Source organism: Panulirus ornatus, chromosome 10 (genome assembly GCF_036320965.1).
Source record: "Panulirus ornatus isolate Po-2019 chromosome 10, ASM3632096v1, whole genome shotgun sequence".
Lineage (NCBI taxonomy): Eukaryota > Metazoa > Arthropoda > Malacostraca > Decapoda > Palinuridae > Panulirus > Panulirus ornatus.
The window spans coordinates 46,132,476-46,159,010 of NC_092233.1; the positions used below are offsets into that span (position 1 = coordinate 46,132,476).

At 41.1% G+C, this 26,535-nt stretch overlaps 1 protein-coding gene across 1 annotated transcript in view; it reads right to left on the reverse strand.

The window, feature by feature from the left end:
* LOC139750634 (TBC domain-containing protein kinase-like protein) overlaps positions 1-26,535 on the reverse strand; it is a 253,505-nt gene that overhangs the window by 195,830 nt on the left and 31,140 nt on the right. Inside the window, exon 3 of the mRNA XM_071665308.1 lies at positions 15,875-16,024. Within this exon, the coding sequence (XP_071521409.1) occupies positions 15,875-16,024 (150 nt within the window). The remainder of the gene's footprint in view (positions 1-15,874; positions 16,025-26,535) is intronic.

Sequence of the window (26,535 nt, forward strand, 5' to 3'; positions counted from 1 at the left end):
CAATATATATATATTTTTTCTTTTTTTTCCTTTCATACTATTCGCCATTTCCCAGAACAAAGGGCCGGGCCTTTCAGGGAATATCCTCACCTGGCCCCTTTCTCTGTTCCTTCTTTTGGAAAATTAAAAAAAAAAGAGAGGGGAGGATTTCCAGCCACCCGCTCCCTCCCCTTTTAGTCGCCTTCTACGATATGTAGGGAATAAGTGGGAAGTATTCTTTCTACCCTATCCCCTGGGATATTATTACTATTATTATCATTATTATTATTATTATTATTATTATTATTATTATTATTATTATTATCATTATTATTATTTCTATTCATATGTTTGCTTTGAAGAATTTATGTGAGAAATACTTAGAAAACCAAATGGATTTGTATGTAGCATTTATGGATCTGGAGAAGGTATATGATAGAGTTGATAGAGATGCTCTGTGGAAGGTATTAAGAATATATGGTGTGGGAGGCAAGTTGTTACAAGCACTGAAAAGTTTTTATCGAGGATGTGTACAAGTAGAAAGAGAGGAAAATGATTGGTTTTCAGTGAATGTCTGTTTGTGGCAGGGGGGCAAGATGTCTCCATGGTTGTTTAATTTGTTTATGGATGGGGTTGTTAGGGAGGGGAATGCAAGGGTTTTGGAAAGAGGGGCAAATATGCAGTCTGTTGTGGATGACAGAGCTTGGAAGTGAGTCAGTTGTTGTTTGCTGATGATACAGCTCTGGTGGCTGATTCGGGTGAGAGACTGCAGAAGCTGGTGAATCAGTTTGGTAAAGTGTGTAAAAGAAGAAAGCTCAGAGTAAATGTGAATAAGAGCAAGGTTATTATGTACAGTAGGGTTGAGGGACAAGTCAATTGGGAGGTACGTTTGAATGGAGAAAAATTGGAGGAAGTGAAGTGCTTTAGATATCTGGGAGTGGATTTGGAAGCAGATGGAACCATGGTAGCTGAAGTGAGTCATGGGGTGGGGGAGGAGGCAAAAGTTCTGGGAGCATTGAAAAATGTGTGGAAGGCAAGAACATTATCTTGGAAAGGAAAAATGGGTATGCTTGAAGGAATAGTGGTTCCGACAAAGTTATGTGGCTGCAAGGCGTGGGCTATAGATAGAGTTGTATGGAGGAGGATGGATGTGCTGAAAATGAGATGTTTGAGGATGATATGTGGTGTGAGGTGGTTTGACCAAGTAAGTAATGAAGGGTAAGAGAGATATGTTGTAATAAAAAGAGTGTGGTTGAGAGAGAAGAAGAGGGTGTTTTGAAATGGTTTGGTCACATAGAGAGAATGAGTGAGGAAAGATTGACCAAGAGGATATATGTGTCAGAGGTGGAGGGAACGAGAAGTGGGAGACCAAACTGGAGGTGGAAAGATGGAGTGAAACAGATTTTGAGTGATCGGGGCCTGAACATGCAGGAGGGTGAAAGGCGTGCAAAGAACAGAGTGAATTGGAATGATATGGTATCCCGGGGTCGACGTGCTGTCAATGGATTGAACCAGGACAGTTCTTTAGGAGATGCAGGGATAGAGGAACCAGGGGACATAAAATGAATTTAAAATTATTGTAAACAAGGATGTAAAGAGATACTTTTATACTACAAGTGTGGTGGATGAATGGAACAAATTGACTGAGGTCATCGTTAATACAGACAGCATACATAAATTCATGAGGTTGTACAATAAAGAGATAAGTGCAAAACCCCCTCCAGTACAGTAAAGACAGATAATCAAAAATAAGTAATTACTTGTTCTTCAAACCTTGCCCGCAGCAAGAGATATGTGCTAGCCCAGCTTTTCTGCAAAATTCTGCATAAGGTCAATTCAACCAACTCTCAATGAACTGCCTAATTTCTCATCATTCCACCGATGGATTTCACATTTACATCTATGCTATATTTGTAGAGGTTTTTAGAAGAGAAGAGAGAATGTTGGGGTGAAAAGAATGGTGAGAGTAAGTGAGCTTGGGAAGGAGACTTGTGTGAGGAAGTGCCAGGATAGACTGAGTACAGAATGGAAAAAGGTGAGAACTAAGGAGGTAAGGGGAGTGGGGGAGGAATGGGATGTATTTAGGGAAGCAGTGATGGCTTGCGCAAAAGATGCTTGTGGCATGAGAAGCGTGGGAGGTGGGTTGATTAGAAAGGGTAGTGAGTGGTGGGATGAAGAGGCAAGACTATTAGTGAAAGAGAAGAGAGAGGCATTTGGACGATTTCTGCAGGGTAATAATGCAAATCAGTGGGAGATGTATAAAAGAAAGAGGCAGGAGGTCAAGAGAAAGGTGCAAAAGGTGAAAAAGAGGGCAAATGAGAGTTGGGGTGAGAGAGTATCATCAAATTTTAGGGAGAATATAAAGATGTTTTGGAAGGAGGTAAACAAAGTGCGTAAGACAAGGGAATCAATGGAAACTTCAGTGAAGGGGGCTAATGGGGAGGTGATAACAAGTAATGGGGATGTGAGAAAGAGCTGGAGTGAGTATCTTGAAGGTTTGTTGAATGTTTGATGATAGAGTGGCAGATATAGGGTGTTCTGGGCGAGATGGTGTGCAAAGTGAGAGGGTTAGGGAAAATGATTTGGTAAACAGAGAAGAGGTAGTAAAAGCTTTGCAGAAAATGAAAGCCGACAAGGCAGTGGGTTTGGATGACATTGCAGTGGAATTTATTAAAAAAGGGGGTGACTGTATTGTTGACTGGTTGGTAAGGTTATTTAATGTATGTATGTCTCATGGTGAGGTTCCTGAGGACTGGTGAAATGCTAGCATAGTGCCATTGTACAAAGGCAAAGGGGATAAAAGTGAGTACTCAAATTACAGAGGTATAAGTTTGTTGAGTATTCCTGGGAAATTATATGGGAGGGTATTGATTGAGAGGGTGAAGGCATGTACAGAGCATCAGATTGGGGAAGAGCAGTGTGGTTTCAGAAGTGATAGAGGATGTGTGGATCAGGTGTTTGCTTTGAACAATGTATGTGAGAAATACTTAGAAAAGCAAATGGATTTGTATGTGGCATTTATGGATCTGGAGAAGGCATATGATAGAGTTGATAGAGATGCTCTGTGGAAGGTACTAAAAATATATGATGTGAGAGGCAAGTTGTTAGAAGGATTGAAAAGTCTTTATCGAGGATGTAAGGCATGTGTACATGTAGGAAGAGAGGAAAGTGATTGGTTCTCAGTGAATGTAGGTATGTGACAAAGGTGTGTGATGTCTCCATGGTTCTTTAATTTGTTTATGGATGGGGCTGTTAGGGAGGTAAATGCAAGAGTTTTGGAAAGAGGTGCAAGTATGCATTCTATTGTGGATGAGAGAGCTTGTTAAGTGAGTCAGTTGCTGTTTGCTGATGATACAGCACTGGTAGCTGATTCGCGTGAGAAACTGCAGAAGCTGGTGACTGAGTTTGGTAAAGTGTGTGAAAGAGGAAAGCTCAGAGTAAATGTGAATAAGAGCAAGGTTATTAGGTACAGTAGGGTTGAGGGACATGTCAATTGGGAGGTAAGTTTGAATGGAGAAAAGCTGGAGGAAGTGAAGTGTTTTAGATATCTGGGAGTGGATTTGGCAGCAGATGGAACCATGGAAGCGGAAGTGAATAATAGGATGGAGGAGGGGGCGAAAGTTCTGGGAGCGTTGAAGAATGTGTGGAAGTTGAGAACATTATCTCGAAAAGCAAAAATGGGTATGTTTGAAGTAATAGTGATTCCAACAATGTTATATGGTTGCGAGGCGTGGGCTATGGATACAGTTGTGCGGAGGAGGGTGGATGTGCTGGAAATGAGATGTTTGAGGACAATATGTGGTGTGAGATGGTTTGATCAAGTAAGTAATAATAGGGTAAGAGAGATGTGTGGTAATAAAAAGAGTGTGGTTGAGAGAGCAGAAGAGGGTGTTTTGAAATGGTTTGGTCACATGGAGAGAATGAGTGAGGAAAGGCTGTCCAAGAGGATATATGTCTCAGAGGTGGAGGGAACGAGAAGAAGTGGGAGACCAAATTGGAGGTGGAAAGATGTAGTAAGAAAGGCGTGCAAGGAACAGAGTGAGTTGGAATGATGTGGTATACCGGGGTTGACGTGCTGTTAATGGATTGAACCAGGGCATGTGAAGTGTCTGAGGTAAACCATGGAAAGTTCTGTGGGGCCTGGATGTGGAAAGGGAGTTGTGGTTTCGGTGCATTATTACATGACAGCTAGAGACTGAGTGTGAACGAATGTGGCCTTTGTTGTCTTTTCCTAGCGCACATTGGGGGAGAGGGGGTTGTTATTTCATGTGTGGCGGGGTGGCGATGGGAATGAATAAGGGCAGACAGTATAAATTATGTACATGTGTATATATGTATGTTTGTGTGCGTATATATATGTATACATTGAGATGTATAGGTATGTATATTTGCGTGTGTGGACGTGCATGTATATACATGCGTATGTGGGCGGGTTGGGCCATTTCTTTCGTCTGTTTCCTTGTGCTACCTCACTAACGTGGGAGACAGTGACAAAGCAAAATCAAATATAAATAAATAAAAATATCTATGCTATGTATGCAATATGTAAAGTGTAGTACCATAAAATGTTAACCTTTTAACTTATCCTAAATTTGTTGATGAGCTCTTTCTTTCAATCACTTTGCACCATGCAAAAGCTGTCCAACCTTCTATGCAATTTAGATATTAACATGTTCATTCAATTAGTTAACAGAATGGGAGCTAATGGGAAGAGGAAAATTAACTATGAAGCACTTTAAAATTCAATATCCAATGTTTCGCCTGGAGCTGTACGGTTAATGTGAACTTGTTACAATGCTAAATTTTGAGTAGAAATTATTTATTTACTTTGACTGATGACAGTAGAGCTCCTGTCCTAGTGGACTTCAATATATTGAAATTTACCTTCAAATGGATACTCTGGAGCCCACCAAACTTAAGTTTGAGATCTACTAAAAATTCCTGGGTATGTTAAGATGCTGGGCACCAAGAAAAAATGTAAGAATCTATAACAAACCACCTCTGTCCAAGTTTTTTCTTACTTAATCCACATATGTTTTCCCTGCATAGAGTACACTTAGTTTTACACTGATATCTATATTTTTTCATATTCTATCATACTTTGTCGCTGTCTCCCACGTTAGTGAGGTAGTGCAAAGAAACAGACAAAAGAATGGCCCAACCCACCCACATACACATGTATATGCATACACGCCCACATATGCACATATACATACCTATACATTTCAACATATGCATACATATACATACACAGACATATACATATTTATACACATGTACATGTTCATGCTTGCTGCCTTTATTCATTCCCATCGCCACCCCGCCACACATGAAATAGCATCCCCCTTCCCCCAGGAGGTAGCGCTAGGTAAAGACAAAAGGTCACATTCGTTCACATTCAGTCTCTAGCTGTCATGTGTAATGCAAAGAAACCACAGCTTCCATTCCACATCCAGGCCCTACAAAACTTTCCATGGTTTACCCCAGACATTTCACATGCCCTGGTTCAATCAACTGAAAGCATGTTGACCTCAGTATACTACATCATTCCAATTCACTCTGTTCCTTGCATGGCTTTCACTCACTGTATGTTCAGGCCCAAGTCGCTCAAATCTTTTTCACTCCATCCTTCCACCTCCAATTTGGTCTCCCACTTCCTTACTTCTGTTTTTCACTTTTTTCACAAGGAGAAGTGGACGACCATTAATACCTAAATGGTGTAATACTAATTTTTGAACAATTACACCTATAGAGATAACATTTATTTTATTTATTTATTTGCTTAGTTGCTGTCTCCTGCGTTAGCGAGGTAGTGCAAGGAAACAGACGAAAGAATGGCCCAACCCACCCACATACACATATATATACATACATGTCCACACACGCAAATATACATACCTATACATCTCAACGTATACCTACATATACACACACAGACATATACATATATACACATGTACATAATTCATACTGTCTGCCTTTATTTATTCCCATCGCCACCCCGCCACACATGAAATAACAATCCCCTCCCCCCAAATGTGCACGAGGTAGCGCTAGGAAAAGACAACAAAGGTCACATTCATTCACACTCAGTCTCTAGCTGTCATGTAATAATGCACCGAAACCACAGCTCCCTTTCCACATCCAGGCCCCACAGAGCTTTCCATGGTTTACCCCAGATGCTTTACATAACCTGATTCAGTCCACTGACAGCACGTCGACCACGGTATACCACATCGTTCCAATTCACTCTATTCCTTGCACGCCTTTCACCCCCCTACATGTTCAGGCCCCGATCACTCAAAATCTTTTTTACTCCATCTTTCCACCTCCAAATTGGTCTCCCACTTCTCGTTCCCTCCACCTTTGACACATATATCCTCTTGGTCAATCTTTCCTCACTCATTCTCTCCATGTGACCAAACTATTTCAAAACACCCTCTTCTGCTCTCTCAACCACACTCTTTTTATTACCACACATCTCTCTCACCCTGTCATTACTAACTCGATCAAACCACCTCACAACATACTGTCCTCAAACATCTCATTTCCAGCACATCCACCCTCTCTGCACAACTCTCTCTATAGCCCACACCTCGCAACCATATAACATTGTTAGAACCACTATTCCTTCAAACATACCCATTTTTGCCTTCTGAGATAATGTTTTCGAGTCCCACACATTCTTCAACACTCCCACAACTTTCACCCCCTCCCCCACTCTATGATTCACTTCCACTTCCATAGTTCCATCCACTACCAAATCCACTCCCAGATATCTAAAACACTTCACCTTGTCCAGTTTTTCTCCATTCAAACTTACCTCCCAGTTGACTTTTCCCTCAACCCTACTGTACCTAATAACTTTGCTCTTATTCACATATAATCTCAGCTTTCTTCTTTAACGGACTTTACCAAACTCAGTCACCAGCTTCTGCAGTTCCTCACCCGAATCAGCCACCAGCGCTGTATCATCAGTGAACAACAACTGACTCACTTCCCAGGCCCTCTCATCCACAATAAGCTGCATGTTTGCCCCTCTCTCCAAAACTCTTCCATTCACCTCCCTAACAACCCCATCCATATGCAAATAAAACAACCATGGAGACATCATGCACCCCTGCTGCAAACTGATATTCACTGAGAACCAATCACTTTCCTCTCTTCCTACTTGTATACATGCCTTACATCCTTGATAAAACTTTTCACTGCTTCTAACAACTTGCCTCCCACTCCATATATTCTTAATACCTTCCACAGAGCATCTCTATCAACTCTATCATATGCCTTCTCCAGATCCATAAATGCTACATACAAATCCATTTGCTTTTCTAAGTATTTCTCACATACATTCTTCAAAGCAAATACCTGATCCACACATCTTCTACCACTTCTGAAACCACACTGCTCTTCTCCAATCTGATGCTCTGAACATGCTTTCACCCTCTCCATCAATACTCTCCCATATAGTTTCCCAGGAATACTCAACAAAATTATACCTCTGTAATTTGAGCACTCACCTTTATCCCCTCTCCCTTTGTACAATGGCACTATGCATGCATTCCACCAATCCTCAGGCACCTCACCATGAGTCATACACACATCAAATATCCTTACCAACCAATCAACAGCACAGTCTCCCCTTTTTTAATAAATTTTACTGCAATACCATCCAAACCAGCTGCCTTGCTGGCTTTCATCTTCTGCAAAGCTTTTACTACCTTTTCTCTGTTTAACAAATCATTCTCCCTAACCATCTCACTTCTCACACCACCTCGACCAAAACACCCTATATACATACATATACATATGAAATGGTATATTCAACAAACAAACAAACATTCAACAAACCTTCAAAATACTCACTCCATCTCCTTCTCACATCACCACTACTTGTCATTACCTCCTCATTTGCCCCCTTCACCGATGTTCCCATTTGTTATCTTGTCTTATGCACTTTATTTACCTCCTTCCAAAACATCTTTTTATTCTCATTAAAATCTAATGACACTCTCTCACCCCAACTCTCATTTGCCCTCTTTTTCACCTCTTGCACCTTTCTCTTGACCTCCTGCCTCTTTCTTTTATACATCTCCAACTCATTTGCATTATTTCCCAGCAAAACTTGTCCAAATGCCTCTCTCTTCTCTTTCACTAATAATCTTACTTCTTCATCCCACCACTCACTACCCTTTCTAATCTGCCCACCTCCCACACTTCTCATGCCACAAGCATCTTTTGCAAAAGAGATCATTGCTTCCTTAACCACATCTTATTCCTCCCCCACTCCCCTAATGTCCTTTACTCTCACCTTTTTCCATTCTGCACTCAGTCTCTCCTGGTACTTCCTCACACAAGTCTCCCTCCCAAGCTCACTTAATCTCACCACTCTCTTCACCCCAGAATTCTCTCTTCTTTTCTGAAACCTCTACAAATCTTCAACTTCGCCTCCACAAGATAATGATCAGACATCCCTCCAATTGCACCTCTCAGCACATTAACATCCAAAAGTCTCTTTCACACGCCTATCAATTAACACGTAATCCAACAATGCTCTCTGGCCATCTCTCCTACTTACATATGAATACTTATGTATATCTCTTTTTAAACCAGGTATTCCCAATCACCAGTCCTTTTTCAGTACACAAATCTACAGGCTCTTCACCATTTCCATTTGCAACACTGAACACCCCACATACACCAATCATTCCCTCAACACCACATTACTCACCTTTGCATTGAAAACATCCATCACTATAACCCGGTCTCGTGCATCAAAACTACTAACGCACTCACTCAGCTGCTCCCAAAACATTAGCCTCCCATGATCTCTCTTCTCATGCCCAGGTGCATAGGCACCAATAATCACCCATCTCTCTCCTTCCACTTTCAGTTTTATCTATATTAATCTAAAATTTACTTTCTTACACTCCATCACATACTCCCACAACTCCTGTTTCAGGAGTAGTGCTGCTCCTTCCCTTGCTCCTGTCCTCTCACCAACCCTTGACTTTACTCCCAAAACATTCCCAAACCACTCTTCCCCTTTACTCTTGAGCTTCATTTCACTGAGCCAAAACATCCAGGTTCCTTTCCTCAAACATAATACCTATCTCTCCTTTTTTTTTAATCTCGGTTACATTCACACACACATTTAGACACCCCAATCTGAGCCTTTGAGGAGGATGAGCACTCCCCACATGACTCCTTCTTCTGTTTCCCCTTTTAGAAAGTTTAAATACAAGGAGGGGAGGATTTCTAGCCCCCCACTCCCGTCCCCTTTTGTCGCCTTCTACAACACTTGAGAAACGCAAGGGAAGTATTCTTTCTCCCATATCCCAGGGATATTATTCATTATACTTTGTCGCTGTCTCCCGCGTTAATGAGGTAGCGCAAGAAAACAGAAGAAAGAATGGCCCAACCCAACCACATACACATGTATGTACATACACATCCATAAATGCACATATACATATACATATACATTTCAACGTGATCATATTATTTTTTTTTTATTTTGCTTTGTCGCTGTCTCCCGTGTTTGCGAGGTAGCGCAAGGAAACATACGAAAGAAATGGCCCAACCCATCCCCTTACACATGTATATACATACACGTCCACACGCGCAAATATACATATCCATACATCTCAATGTACACGTATATATACACACACAGACGCATACATATATACACACACAGACACATACATATATACACACACAGACACATACATATATACACATACACACAATTCACACAGTCTGCCTTTATTAATTCCCATCGCCACCTCGCCACACATGGAATAACATCCCCCTCCCCCCTCATGTGTGCGAGGTAGCACTAGGAAAAGACAACAAGGGGCCCATTCGTTCACACTCAGTCTCTAGCTGTCACGCAATAATGCCCGAAACCACAGCTCCCTTTCCACATCCAGGCCCCACACAACTTTCCATGGTTTACCCCAGATGCTTCACATGCCCCGATTCAATCCATTGACAGTACGTCGACCCCGGTATACCACATCGATCCAATTCACTCTATTCCTTGCCCGCCTTTCACCCTCCTGCATGTTCAGGCCCCGATCACTCAAAATCTTTTACACTTCATCTTTCCACCTCCAATTTGGTCTCCCACTTCTCCTCATTCCCTCCACCTCCGACACATATATCCTCTTGGTCAACCTTTCCTCACTCATTCTCTCCATGTGCCCAAACCATTTCAAAACACCCTCTTCTGCTCTCTCAACCATGCTCTTTTTATTTCCACACATCTCTCTTACCCTTACATTACTTACTCGATCAAACCACCTCACACCACACACTGTCCTCAAACATCTCATTTCCAGCACATCCACCCTCCTGCGCACAACTCTATCCATAGCTCATGCCTCACAACAATACAACATTGTTGGAACCACTATTCCTTCAAACATACCCATTTTTGCTTTCCGAGATAATGTTCTCGACTTCCACACATTCTTCAAGGCTCCCAGGATTTTCGTCCCCTCCCCCACCCTATGATTCACTTCTGCTTACATGGTTCCATCAGCTGCCACATCCACTCCCAGATATCTAAAACACTTTACTTCCTCCAGTTTTTCTCCATTCAAACTTACCTCCCAATTGACTTGATCCTCAACCCTACTGTACCTAATAACCTTGCTCTTATTCACATTTACTCTTAACTTTCTTCTTTCACACACTTTACCAAACTCAGTCACCAGCTTCTGCAGTTTCTCACATGACTCAGCCACCAGCGCTGTATCATCAGCAAACAGCAAATGACTCACTTCCCAAGCTCTCTCATCCCCAACAGACTTGATACTTGCCCCTCTTTCCAAAACTCTTGCATTTACCTCCCTAACAACCCCATCCATAAACAAATAAAACAACCATGGAGACATCACACACCCCTACCACAAACCTACATTCACTGAGAACCAATCACTTTCCTCTCTTCCTACACGTACACATGCCTTACATCCTCGATAAAAACTTTTCACTGCTTCTAACAACTTGCCTCCCACACCATATATTCTTAATACCTTCCACAGAGCATCTCTATCAACTCTATCATATGCCTTCTCCAGATCCATAAATGCTACATACAAATCCATTTGCTTTTCTAAGTATTTCTCACATACATTCTTCAAAGCAAACACCTGATCCACACATCCTCTACCACTTCTGAAACCACACTGCGCTTCCCCAATCTGATGCTCTGTACATGCCTTCACCCTCTCAATCAATACCCTCCCACATAATTTACCAGGAAAACTCAACAAACTTATACCTCTGTAATTTGAGCACTCACTCTTATCCCCTTTGCCTTTGTACAATGGCACTATGAACGCATTCCGCCAATCCTCAGGCACCTCACCATGAATCATACATACATTAAATAACCTTACCAACCAGTCAACAATACAGTCACCCCCTCTTTTAATAAATTCCACTGCAATACCCTCCAAACCTGCTGCCTTGCCGGCTTTCATCTTCCGCAAAGCTTTTACTACCTCTTGACTGTTTACCAAATCATTTTTCCTAACCCTCTCACTTTGCACACCACCTCGACCAAAACACCCTTTATCTGCCACTCTATCATCAAACACATTCAACAAACCTTCAAAATACTCACTCCATCTCCTTCTCACATCACCACTACTTGTTATCACCTCCCCATTAGCCCCCTTCACTGAAGTTCCCATTTGCTCCCTTGTCTTACGCACTTTATTTACCTCCTTCCAGAACATCTTTTCATTCTCCCTAAAATTTAATGATACTCTCTCACCCCAACTCTCATTTGCCTTCTTTTTCACCTCTTGCACCTTTCTCTTGACCTCCTGTCTCTTACTTTTATACATCTCCCACTCATTTGCATTTTTTCCCTGCAAAAATCGTCCAAATGCCTCTCTCTTCTCTTTCACTAATAATCTTACTTCTTCATCCCACCACTCACTACCCTTTCTAATCAACCCACCTCCCACGCTTCTCATGCCACAAGCACCTTTTGCACAAGCCATCACTGCTTCCCTAAATACATCCCATTCCTCCCCCACTCCCCTTACCTCCTTTGTTCTCACCTTTTTCTATTCTGTACTCAGTCTCTCCTGGTACTTCCTCACACAAGTCTCCTTCCCAAGCTCACTTACTCTCACCACCCTCTTCACCCCAACATTCACTCTTTTCTTCTGAAAACCCATACAAATCTTCACCTTCGCCTCCACAAGATAATGATCAGACATCCCTCCAGTTGCACCTCTCAGCACATTAACATCCAAAAGTCTCTCTTTCGCGCGCCTGTCAATTAACACGTAATCCAATAACACTCTCTGGCCATCTATCCTACTTACATACGTAAACTTATGTATATCTCGCTTTTTAAACCAGGTATACATATATATACATATACATTTCAGCGTATACATATATATACATACACTGACATGTACATATATACACATGTATATAATTCATACTTGGTGCCTTCACTCATTCCCGTTGCCACCCCACCACACATGAAATGACAACCCCCTCCCCTACATGTGCGCGAGGTAGCACCAGGAAAAGATAACAAAGATCACATTCGTCCACACTCAGTCTCTAGCTGTCATGTATAATGCACTGAAACTACAGCTCCCTTTCCACATCCAGGCCCCACAGAACTTTCCATGGTTTACTCCAGTCGCTTCACAGGCCCTGGTTCAATCCATTGACAGCATGTCGAACCCGGTATACCACATCATTCCAATTCACTCTATTCCTTGCACGCCTTTCACCCTTCTGCATGTTCAAGCCCCAATCACTCAAAATCTTCTTTACTCCATCTTTCCACCTCCAATTTGGTCTCCCACTTCTCCTCGTTCCCTCCACCTCTGACACATATATCTTCTTTGTTAATCTTTCCTCACTCATCTTCTCCATATGACCAAACCATTTCAAAACACCCTCTTCTGCTCTCTCAACCACACTTTTTTGTTATCACATATCTCTTTTACCCTTTCATTACTTACTCGATCAAACCACCTCATACCACATATTGTCCTCAAACATCTCATTTCGAACACATCCACCATCCTCTGCACTACTCTATCTATAGTCCATGCCTTGCAACCATATAACATTGTTGGAACTACTATTCCTTGAAATGTACCCATTTTTGCTTTCCAAGATAATGTTCTCGCCTTCCACACATTTTTCAACGCTCCCAGAACTTTCGCCCCATACCCCACCCTGTGATTGACTTCCGCTTCCATGGTTCCATCTGCTGCCAAATCCACTCCCAGATATATAAAGCCCTTCACTTCCTCCAGTTTTTCTCCATTCAAACTTACCTCCCTATTGACTAGTCCCTCAGCCCTATTGTACCTAATAACCTTGCTCTTATTCACATTTACTCTTAGCTTTCTTCTTTCACACACTTTATCAAACTCAGTCACCAGCTTCTGCAGTTTCTCACCCGAATCGGCCACCAGTGCAGTATCATCAGCAAACAACAACTGACTCACTTCCCAAGCCTTCTCATCCACAACAGACTGCATACTTGCCCCTCTTTCCAAACCTCTTGCATTCAACTCCCTAACAACCCCATCCATAAACAAATCAAACAACCATGGAGACATCACGCACCCCTGCTGCAAACCGACGTTCACTGAGAACCAATCATTTTCCTCTTTTCCTTCTCGTACACGTGCCTAACATCCTCAATAAAAACTTTTCACAGCTTCTAACAACTTGCCTCCCACACCATATATTCTTAATACCTTCCACAGAGCATCTCTGTGCCTTCTCCAGATCCATAAATGCTACATACAAATCCATTTGATTTTCTAAATATTTTTCTCATACATTCTTCATAGCAATCACCTGATCCACTCATCCTCTACCACTTCTGAAACCAGATTGCTCTTCCCTAATCTAATGCTCTGTACATGCCTTCACCCTCTCTATCAATACCCTCCCATATAATTTCCCAGGAATACTTAACAAACTTATACCTCTGTAATTTGAGCACTCACCTTTATCCCCTCTCCCTTTGTACAACGGCACTATGCATGCATTCCGCCAATCCTCAGGCACCTCACCATGAGTCATTCATACATTAAATATCCTCAAAAATCAGTCAACAAGACAGGCACCCCCTTATATAATAAATTCCACTGCAATACCATCCAAATGTGCTGCCTTGCCAGCTTTCATCTTAAGAAATTCAAAAATCTCAAACACTGCACCATGCGCATTTCATATCACACTTGCTTTTTAGTAGTGAAGGGTATATTCGCTTTGTTTCGGTTTCAGTCTGCCTCAAGTTACTGTGTGGTCATGTATACAGAGAACTGTATTTCATCTACTGAATAATTTTGTAATCCTTACAATTGAAAATGGCATCAATAGAGGAGTTAAAAGAAAGGGTGTGCACTGTATATTGTATCACTGTGTATTGTATTAAAAGAGGGCCCATAGGTTACATTTTCAATTTAACACGCTTTCAGCATTACCGGACAACCCATCCCCTGATTAGTCCGTTGAATCGAGGATTTGCTATATACACCAAACACAATATTACTCCAATTCTAAAAATGTGTAGCTTTTTAACCCTTAATGTTCAACTAATCAACTAAATGAATAATGTATAAACTGAAGACTTGGCTATGTAAAACTTCCTGTACTATGTAGATATACTACTTCATTCATGTGCTTAAAAAATGAAGTGTAGGAGTATTCAGCCCTACCCTAATCTTAAGATCTCTTGTGATTAATCAACTAGTTAGTTTCATGACCCCCCAGTTCTGTAATGTCCCAACTGTATAATTTGAGCCAAATGGCTACATAAATTCAATAATTCATTATTCATCTATTTAGATTGATGTAACACATCTTACTGAAGCAGTTGAAGATTGACACTCTCAAGCCTCAGCAGCCTGTCAAGAAGTCTAAGACAAAAAATGAACAATCATTAGATGTAGTATCCACTGCTAGTGAAGCTTCCCTAACATTCTTCAGGATTTCTACTCCCATTTCTGATTAGGTGATATGTCACTCCAGATACATCCCAAGCTATCATCTTCTAAATCAGAGTAGTCTGTGCTTCTTCCCAAATGCCTCCAGTCTCAGGAGGGTAACTTTTTAATAGAAATTAATGCTGAAGGAATAAAGTAAATCTCCATTAAACCTGTTAACATTTCATTGACCAATTGTTCTTGAAAATATTCAGGATGTTATGGGATCTGGCTTCTAATGGCCCAACCTTCCAATGAATGTCTGATGCTGTAAACTGAACTTATGATTCTGAATTCTGAGAACTTACTAATTTACTCAGAAAGAAGAACTTGCAACTCTGCTACAGTTATGTTATGACTTATAATGCTGTATCAAGGTAAGAATCAATGATTTTCCAGTACATTAAAAGACCTTGTTACTTTCCTGCAATGGCAAAATTCTGTTTAACTCTCATCCTTTCAGAACTTACTACTATACGTTATATGCAAAACTTACTGTTCTGCTATGTTCAGGGTAAAATTTACTTCTGAGATATCTTAGTTAGTTTTTACAAGGAAATCCTCTTCTCTGCAACAAAAATTTAATTCAGTGAAACAGTGATTACATGTATATAAAAGACTCAACAGATTAGTACTTTTGCCCTTTTACATTTTCCAAAAATTTGCTAATTTCTGTAAAACAAGCCATATTTTGGTAAATATGCACCTAAACAAACAACAGTATATCATAAAGAATCAGGGTACTAAGAAAAATATCAAATTTCTTATCAAAGCCTCAAAGATGTCAATAAGTATTTTGCCAGAAGACTTTGCCATATATGAAACATACATTTCTAAAAATCAACCACCTCCAGTAAATGTTGTCTCCACAAATGATGAGATTTACAACTACTTACCCTTGAGTAATGAGAGGGTAATACTTCTCAGGAGAAATGTGTGCTAGTCTATTATGCAGATTGTGTAAAGGCAAAATGATAGTTGTTGTCTCTAGCAACTGGCGCCGGTGTATGCCTCCACCAAAAACTTCTCCTTCTACCACCATCACACTGAAATATAACATTATCTTCATTGGAAAGGCTCTAAAATAACTCAATTCTTAATCAGTAATTACTAATCTAACACTATGGAACTAAAAACTCTTCTTATATTCAACTCTATCATATTGAGTAACAACATTGTCTTTTTACAGCATCCAACTTGAAAACTTTTCAAACAACACAGTTACCAATCCTGGACTCTAGTATACGGCATAGAGACTAATGAAACAAATTTTATAAGAAGACCTACTCATCCATATATGCCTGGCATAGACAATCTAATGGGGATTCTCAATTCCATGCTAAGACTGAAAAGGCTACATATGTATATGTGAGCAAAAACATTACTATCTATTTCTTATACATAATACAATTTCCCACACTAGTGAGCTACTGCCAGGAAACACATGAAGAAAGGCACATCTGTGTTTGATGAAAGAGTGGCAGATATAGGGTGTTTTGGTCGAGGTGGTGTACAAAGTGAAAGGGTTAGGGAGAATGATTTGGTAAACAGAGAAGAGGTAGTAAAAGCTTTGCGGAAGATAAAATCTGGCAAGGCAACGAGTTTGGATGGTATTGCAGTGGAATTTCTTAAAAAAGGGGGTGACTGTATTGTTGACTGGTTGGTAACGTTAATTAAAGTATGTATGACTCATGGTGAGGTGCTTGAGGATTGGCGGAATGCTTGCATAGAGCCACTGTACAAAGGCAAAGGGGATAAAAGTGAGTGCTGAAATTACAGAGGTATAACTTTCTTGAGTATTCCTGGGAAATTATATGGCAGTGTATTGATTGAGAGGGTAAAGGCGGTACAGAGCATCAGATTTGGGAAGAGCAGTGTGGTTTCAGAAATGGTAGAGGATGTGTGGATCAGGTGTTTGCTTTGAAGAATGTATGTGAGAATTACATAGAAAAGCAAATGGATTTGTATGGAGCATTTATGGATCTGGTGAAGGCATATGATACAGCTGATAGAGATGCTCTGTGGAAGGTATTAAGAATATGTGGTGTACGACGCAAGTTGTTAGAAGCAGTTTTTATTATCATTTTGCTTTCTCACTGTCTCCCGTGTTAGCGAGGTACCGCAAGGAAACAGACGAAAGAATAGCCCAACCCAACACACATGTATATATCTTTCTTTCTTTCTTTTAAACTATTCGCCATTTCCCACATCAGCGAGGTAGCGCTAAGAACAGAGGACTGGGTCTTTTTTGGAATATCCTCACCTGGCACCCTCTGTTCCTTCTTTTGGAAAATTTAAAAAAAAAAAACGAGAGGGGAGGATTTCCAGCCCCCCGCTCCCACATGTATATATATATATATATATATATATATATATATATATATATATATATATATATATATATATATATATATATATATATATATATATCCACAAACACATGTATATATATACACCATATCCACACACGCAAATATACAAACCTATGCATCTCAACGTATACATATATATACACACACAGACATGTACATATATACACATGAACATAATTCATATTGTCTGCCTTTATTCATTCCCATCACCATCCAGCAACACAAAAAATAGCAACCCCCTCCCCTCGCATGTGCACGAGGTAGCGCTAGCAAAAGACAAAGGCCACATTTGTTCACACTCAGTCTCTAGCTATCATGTATAATGCACTGAAGTGCATATATATATATATATATATATATATATATATATATATATATATATATATATATATATATATATATATTTTTTTTTTTTTGCTTTGTCGCTGTCTCCCGCATTTGCGAGGTAGTGCAAGGAAACAGATGAAAGAAATGGCCCAACCCACCCCCATACACATGTATATACATACGTCCACACACGCAAATATACATACCTACACAACTTTCCATGGTTTACCCCAGACGCTTCACATGCCCTGATTCAATCCACTGACAGCACGTCAACCCCGGTATACCACATCGATCCAATTCACTCTATTCCTTGCCCTCCTTTCACCCTCCTGCATGTTCAGGCCCCGATCACACAAAATCTTTTTCACTCCATCTTTCCACCTCCAATTTGGTCTCCCACTTCTCCTCGTTCCCTCCACCTCCGACACATATATCCTCTTGGTCAATCTTTCCTCACTCATACTCTCCATGTGCCCAAACCATTTCAAAACACCCTCTTCTGCTCTCTCAACCACGCTCTTTTTATTTCCACACATCTCTCTTACCCTTACGTTACTTACTCGATCAAAACCACCTCACACCACACATTGTCCTCAAACATCTCATTTCCAGCACATCCATCCTCCTGCGCACAACTCTATCCATAGCCCACGCCTCGCAACCATACAACATTGTTGGAACCACTATTCCATCAAACATACCCATATATATATATATATATATATATTTTTTTTTTTTTTTCATATTATTCGCCATTTCCCGCATTAGCGAGGTAGCGCCAAGAACAGAGGACTGGGCCTCTGAGGGAATATCCTCACCCGGCCCCCCTCTCTGTTCCTTCTTTTTTGCTTTGTCGCTGTCTCCCGCGTTTGCGAGGTAGCGCAAGGAAACATATATATATATATATATACATATATATATATATATAAATATATGGAAATATATGGAAATATATGGAAATGGTGAAGAGCTTGTAGATTTATGTGCTGAAAAAGGACTGATGATTGGGAATACCTGGTTTAAAAAGCGAGATATACATAAGTATACTTATGTAAGTAGGAGAGATGGCCAGAGAGCGTTATTGGATTACGTGTTAATTGACAGGCGTGCGAAAGAGAGACTTTTGGATGTTAATGTGCTGAGAGGTGCAACTGGAGGGATGTCTGATCATTATCTTGTGGAGGCTAAGGTGAAGATTAGTATGGGTTTTCAGAAAAGAGGAGTGAATGTTGGGGTGAAGAAGGTGGTGAGAGTAAGTGAGCTTGGGAAGGAGACCTGTGTGGGGAAGTACCAGGAGAGACTGTGTACAGAATGGAAAAAGGTGAGAACAATGGAAGTAAGGGGAGTGGGGGAGGAATGGGATGTATTTAGGGAATCAGTGATGGATTGCGCAAAAGATGCTTGTGGCATGAGAAGAGTGGGAGGTGGGCTGTTTAGAAAGGGTAGTGAGTGGTGGGATGAAGAAGTAAGAGTATTAGTGAAAGAGAAGAGAGAGGCATTTGGACGATTTTTGCAGGGAAAAAATGCAATTGAGTGGGAGAAGTATAAAAGAAAGAGACAGGAGGTCAAGAGAAAGGTGCAAGAGGTGAAAAAAAGGGCAAATGAGAGTTGGGGTGAGAGACTATCAGTAAATTTTAGGGAGAATAAAAAGATGTTCTGGAAGGAGGTAAATAGGGTGCGTAAGACAAGGGAGCAAATGGGAACTTCAGTGAAGGGCGTAAATGGGGAGGTGATAACAAGTAGTGGTGATGTGAGAAGGAGATGGAATGAGTATTTTGAAGGTTTGTTGAATGTGTCTGATGACAGAGTGGCAGATATAGGGTGTTTTGGTCGAGGTGGTGTGCAAAGTGAGAGGGTTAGGGAAAATGATTTGGTAAACAGAGAAGAGGTAGTAAAAGCTTTGCGGAAGATGAAAGCCGGCAAGGCAGCAGGTTTGGATGGTATTGCAGTGGAATTTATTAAAAAAGGGGGTGACTGTATTGTTGACTGGTTGGTAAGGTTATTTAATGTATGTATGACTCATGGTGAGGTGCCTGAGGATTGGCGGAATGCGTGCATAGTGCCATTGTACAAAGGCAAAGGGGATAAGAGTGAGTGCTCAAATTACAGAGGTATAAGTTTGTTGAGTATTCCTGGTAAATTATATGGGAGGGTATTGATTGAGAGGGTGAAGGCATGTACAGAGCATCAGATTGGGGAAGAGCAGTGCGGTTTCAGAAGTGGTAGAGGATGTGTGGATCAGGTGTTTGCTTTGAAGAATGTATGTGAGAAATACTTAGAAAAGCAAATGGATTTGTATGTAGCATTTATGGATCTGGAGAAGGCATATGATAGAGTTGATAGAGATGCTCTGTGGAAGGTATTAAGAATATATGGTGTGGGAGGCAAGTTGTTAGAAGCAGTGAAAAGTTTTTATCGAGGATGTAAGGCATGTGTACGTGTAGGAAGAGAGGAAAGTGATTGGTTCTCAGTGAATGTAGGTTTGCGGCAGGGGTGTGTGATGTCTCCATGGTTGTTTAATTTGTTTATGGATGGGGTTGTTAGGGAGGTAAATGCAAGAGTCCTGGAAAGAGGGGCAAGTATGAAGTCTGTTGGGGATGAGAGAGCTTGGGAAGTGAGTCAGTTGTTGTTCGCTGATGATACAGCGCTGGTGGCTGATTCATGTGAGAAACTGCAGAAGCTGGTGACTGAGTTTGGTAAAGTGTGTGGAAGAAGAAAGTTAAGAGTAAATGTGAATAAGAGCAAGGTTATTAGGTACAGTAGGGTTGAGGGTCAAGTCAATTGGGAGGTGAGTTTGAATGGAGAAAAGCTGGAGGAAGTGAAGTGTTTTAGATATCTGGGAGTGGATCTGTCAGCGGATGGAACCATGGAAGCGGAAGTGGATCATAGGGTGGGGGAGGGGGCGAAAATTTTGGGAGCCTTGAAAAATGTGTGGAAGTCGAGAACAGTATCTCGGAAAGCAAAAATGGGTATGTTTGAAGGAATAGTGGTTCCAACAATGTTGTATGGTTGCGAGGCGTGGGCTATGGATAGAGTTGTGCGCAGGAGGATGGATGTGCTGGAAATGAGATGTTTGAGGACAATGTGTGGTGTGAGGTGGTTTGATCGAGTAAGTAACGTAAGGGTAAGAGAGATGTGTGGAAATAAAAAGAGCGTGGTTGAGAGAGCAGAAGAGGGTGTTTTGAAATGGTTTGGTCACATGGAGAGAATGAGTGAGGAAAGATTGACCAAGAGGATATATGTGTCGGAGGTGGAGGGAACGAGGAGAAGAGGGAGACCAAATTGGAGGTGGAAAGATGGAGTGAAAAAGATTTTGTGTGATCGGGGCCTGAACATGCAGGAGGGTGTAAGGAGGGCAAGGAATAGAGTGAATTGGAGCGATGTGGTATACAGGGGTTGACGTGCTGTCAGTGGAGTGAATCAAGGCATGTGAAGCGTCTGGGGTAAACCATGGAAAGCTGTGTAGGTATGTATATTTGCGTGTGTGGACGTGTGTATGTACATGTGTATGGGGGGGGGGGTTGGGCCATTTATTTCGTCTGTTTCCTTGCGCTACCTCGCAAACGCGGGAGACAGCGACAAAGTATAAAAAAAAAAAAAAAAAAAAAAAAAAAAAAAAAAAATATATATATATATATATATATATATATATATATATATATATATATATATATATATATATATATATATAAAAGGGGAAACAGAAGAAGGGGTCACGCGGGGAGTGCTAATCCTCCTCGAAGGCTCAGATTGGGGTGTCTAAATGTGTGTGGATGTAACCAAGATGAGAAAATAGAAGAGAGAGGTAGTATGTTTGAGGAAAGGATCCTGGATGTTTTGCCTCTGAGTGAAACGAAGCTCAAGGGTAAAGGGGAAGAGTGGCTTGGGAATGTCTTGGGAGTAAAGTCAGGGGTTAGTGAGAGGACAAGATTAAGGGAAGGAGTAGCACTACTTCTGAAACAGGAGTGGTGGGAGTATGTGATAGAGTGTAAGAAAGTAAACTCAAGATTGATATGGGTAAAACTGAAACTTGATGGAGAGAGGTGGGTGATTATTGGTGCATATGCACCTGGGCATGAGAAGAAAGATCATGAGAGCCAAGTGTTTTGGGAACAGCTGAATGAGTGTGTTAGTGGATTTGATGCACAAGACCGGGTTACAGTGATGGGTGATGTGAATGTAAAGGTGAGTAATGTGGCAGTTGAGGGAATAATTGGTATACATGGGTGTTCAGTGTTGTAAATGGAAATGGTGAAGAGCTTGTAGATTTATGTGCTGAAAAAGGACTGGTGATTGGGAATAACTGGTTTAAAAAGAGAGATATACATAAGTATACGTATGTAACCAGGAGAGATGGCCAGCGAGCGTTATTGGATTATGTGTTAATTGATAGGTGCGCGAAAGAGAGACTTTTGGATGTTAATGCACTGAGAGGTGCAACTGGAGGGATGTCTGATCATTATCTTGTGGAGGCGAAGGTGAAAATTTGTATGGGTTTTCAGAAAAGAAGAGAGAATGTTAGGGTGAAGAGAATGGAGAGAGTAAGTGAGCTTGGGAAGGATACTTGTGTGAGGAAGTACCAGGAGAGACTGAGCACAGAATGAAAAAGGTGAGAAAAAAGAAGGTAAGAGGAGTGGGGGAGGAATGGGATGTATTTAGGGAAGTAGTGATGGCTTGCGCAAAAGATGCTTGTGGCATGAGAAGCGTGGGAGGTGGGCAGGTTAGAAAGGGTAGTGAGTAGTGGGATGAAGAAGTAAGATCATTAGCGAAAGAGAAGAGAGAGACATTTGGACAATTTTTACAAGGGAATAATGCAAATGAGTGGGAGATGTATAAAAGAAAGAGGCTGGAGGTCAAGAGAAAGATGCAAGTGGTGAAAAAAAGGGCAAATGAGATATGGGGTGAGAGAGTATCATTAAATTTTAGGGAGAATAAAAAGATGTTTTGGAAGGAGGTAAATAAAGTGCGTAAGACAAGGGAACAAATGGGAACTTCAGAGAACGGGGCTAATGGGGAGGTAATAACAAGTAGTGGTGATGTGAGAAGATGGAAGGAGTATTTTGAAGGTTTGTTGAATGTGTTTGATGATAGATTGGCAGATATAGGGTGTTTTGGTCGAGGTGGTGTATAAAGTGAGAGGGATAGGAAAAATGATTTGGTAAACAGAGAAGAGGTAGTAAAAGCATTCAGGAAGATGAAAGCCGGCAAGGCAGCGGGTTTGGATGGTATTGCAGTGGAATTTATTAAAAAAGAGGGTGACTGTATTATTGACTGGTTGGTAAGGTTATTTAATGTATGTATCACTCATGGTGAGGTGCCTGAGGATTGGCGGAATGCATGCATAGTGCCATTGTACAAAGGCAAAGGGGATAAGAGTGAGTGCTCAAATTACAGAGGTATAACTTTCTTGAGTATTCCTGGCATATTGTATGGGAGGGTATTGATTGAGAGGGTGAAGGCATGTACAGAGCATCAGATTGGGGAAGAGCAGTGTGGTTTCAGAAGTGGTAGAGGATGTGTGGATCAGGTGTTTGCTTTGAAGAATGTATGTGAGAAATACTTAGAAAAGCAAATGGATTTGTATGTAGCATTTATGGATCTGGAGAAGGCATATGATAGAGTTGATAGAGATGCTCTGTGGAAAATATTAAGAATATATGGTGTGGGAAGCAAGTTGTTAGAAGAAGTGAAAAGTTTTTGTCGAGGATGTAAGGCATGTGTATGTGTAGGAGGAGAGGAAAGTGATTGGTTCTCAGTGAATGTAGGTTTGTGGCAGGGGTGTGTGATGTCTCCATGGTTGTTTAATTTGTTTATGGATGGGGTTGTTAGGGAGGTGAATGCAAGAGTTTTGGAAAGAGGGGCAAGTATGAAGTCTGTTGGAGATGAGAGAGCTTGGGAAGTGGGTCAGTTGTTGTTCGCTGATGATACAGCGTTGGTGGCTGATTCATGTGAGAAACTGCAGAAGCTGGTGACTGAGTTTGGTAAAGTGTGTGAAAGAAGAAAGTTAAGAGTAAATGTGAATAAGAGCAAGGTTATTAGGTACAGTAGGGTTGAGGGTCAAGTCAACTGGGAGGTAAGTTTGAATGGAGAAAAACTGGAGGAAGTAAAGTGTTTTAGATATCTGGGAGTGGATCTGGCAGCGGATGGAACCATGGAAGCGGAAGCGGATCATAGGGTGGGGGAGGGGGCGAAAATCCTGGGAGCCTTGAAGAATGTGTGGAAGTCGAAAACATTATCTCAGAAAGCAAAAATGTGTATGTTTGAAGGAATAGTGGTTCCAACAATGTTGTATGGTTGTGAGGCATGGGCTATGGATAGAGTTGTGCGCAGGAGGGTGGATGTGCTGGAAATGAGATGTTTGAGGACAATGTGTGGTGTGAGGTGGTTTGATCGAGTAAGTAACGTAAGGGTAAGAGAGATGTGTGGAAATAAAAAGAGCGTGGTTGAGAGAGCAGAAGAGGGTGTTTTGAAATGGTTTGGGAACATGGAGAGAATGAGTGAGGAAAGATTGACCAAGAGAATATATGTGTTGGAGGTGGAGGGAACGAGGAGAAGTGGGAGACCAAATTGGAGGTGGAAAGATGGAGTGAAAAAGATTTTGTGTGATCGGGGCCTGAACATGCAGGAGGGTGAAAGGAGGGCAAGGAATAGAGTGAATTGGATTGATGTGTTATACCGGGGTTGACGTGCTGTCGGTGGATTGAATCAGGGCATGTGAAGCATCTGGGGTAAACCATGGAAAGCTGTGTAGGTATGTATATTTACGTGTGTGGGCGTATGTGTATACATGTGTATGGGGGTGGGTTGGGCCATTTCTTTCGTCTGTTTCCTTGCGCTACCTCGCAAATGCAGGAGACAGCGACAAAGCCAAAAAAAAAAAAAAATAAAATATATATATATATATATATATATACATATATATATATATATATATATATATATATATATATATATATATATATATATATATATATATATATATATATATATATATATATATATATATATATTTTGTTGACTGGTTGGTAAGGTTATTTAATGTATGTATGACTCATGGTGAGGTGCCTGATGATTGGCAGAATGCGTGCATAGTGCCACTGTACAAAGGCAAAGGGGATAAGAGTGAGTGCTCAAATTACAGAGGTATAAGTTTGTTGAGTATTCCTGGCAAATTGTATGGGAGGGTATTGATTGAGAGGGTGAAGGCATGTACAGAGCATCAGATTGGGGAAGAGCAGTGTGGTTTCAGAAGTGGTAGAGGATGTGTGGATCAGGTGTTTGCTTTGAAGAATGTATGTGAGAAATACTTAGAAAAGCAAATGGCTTTGTATGTAGCATTTATGGATCTGGAGAAGGCATATGATAGAGTTGATAGAGATACTCTGTGGAAGGTATTAAGAATATATGGTGTGGGAGGAAAGTTGTTAGAAGCAGTGAAAAGTTTTTATCGAGGATCTAAGGCATGTGTACGTGTAGGAAGAGAGGAAAGTGATTGGTTCTCAGTGAATGTAGGTTTGCAGCAGGGGTGTGTGATGTCTCCATGGTTGTTTAATTTGTTTATGGATGGGGTTGTTAGGGAGGTGAATGCAAGAGTTTTGGAAAGAGGGGCAAGGATGAAGTCTGTTGGGGATGAGAGAGCTTGGGAAGTGAGTCAGTTGTTGTTCGCTGATGATACAGCGCTGGTGGCTGATTTATGTGAGAAACTGCAGAAGCTGGTGACTGAGTTTGGTAAAGTGTGTGAAAGAAGAAAGTTAAGAGTAAATGTGAATAAGACCAAGGTTATTAGGTACAGTACAGTTGAGGGTCAAGTCAATTGGGAGGTGAGTTTGAATGGAGAAAAACTGGAGGAAGTGAAGTGTTTTAGATATCTGGGAGTGGATCTGGCAGCGGATGGAAACATGGAAGCGGAAGTGGATCATAGGATGAGGGAGGGGGCGAAAATTCTGGGAGCCTTGAAGAATGTGTGGAAGTCGAGAACATTATCTCGGAAAGCAAAAATGGGTATGTTTGAAGGAATAGTGGTTCCAACAATGTTGTATGGTTGCGAGGCGTGGACTATGGATAGAGTTGTGCGCAGGAGGATGGATGTGCTGGAAATGAGATGTTTGAGGACAATGTGTGGTGTGAGGTGGTTTGATCGAGTAAGTAACGTAAGGGTAAGAGAGATGTGTGGAAATAAAAAGAGTGTAGTTGAGAGAGCAGAAGAGGGTGTTTTGAAATGGTTTGGTCACATGGAGAGAATGAGTGAGGAAAGATTGACCAAGAGGATATATGTGTCGGAGGTGGAGGGAACGAGGAGAAGAGGGAGACCAAATTGGAGGTGGAAAGATGGAGTGAAAAAGATTTTGTGTGATCGGGGCCTGAACATGCAGGAGGGTGAAAGGAGGGCAAGGAATAGAGTGAATTGGAGCGATGTGATATACCGGGGTTGACGTGCTGTCAGTGGATTGAATCAAGGCATGTGAAGCGTCTGGGGTAAACCATGGAAAGCTGTGTAGGTATGTATATTTGTGTGTGTGGACGTATGTATATACATGTGTATGGGGGTGGGTTGGGCCATTTCTTTCGTCTGTTTCCTTGCGCTACCTCGCAAACGCGGGAGACAGCGGCAAAAAAAAAAAATATATATATATATATATATATATATATATATATATATATATATATATATATATATATATTTGTGTATGTGTGTGTGTGTGTGTGTGTGTGTGTGTGTGTTAGTGGTTTTGATGCACGAGACCGGGTTATAGTGATGGGTGATTTGAATGCAAAGGTGAGTAATGTGGCAGTTGAGGGAATAATTGGTATACATGGGGTGTTCAGTGTTGTAAATGGAAATGGTGAAGAGCTTG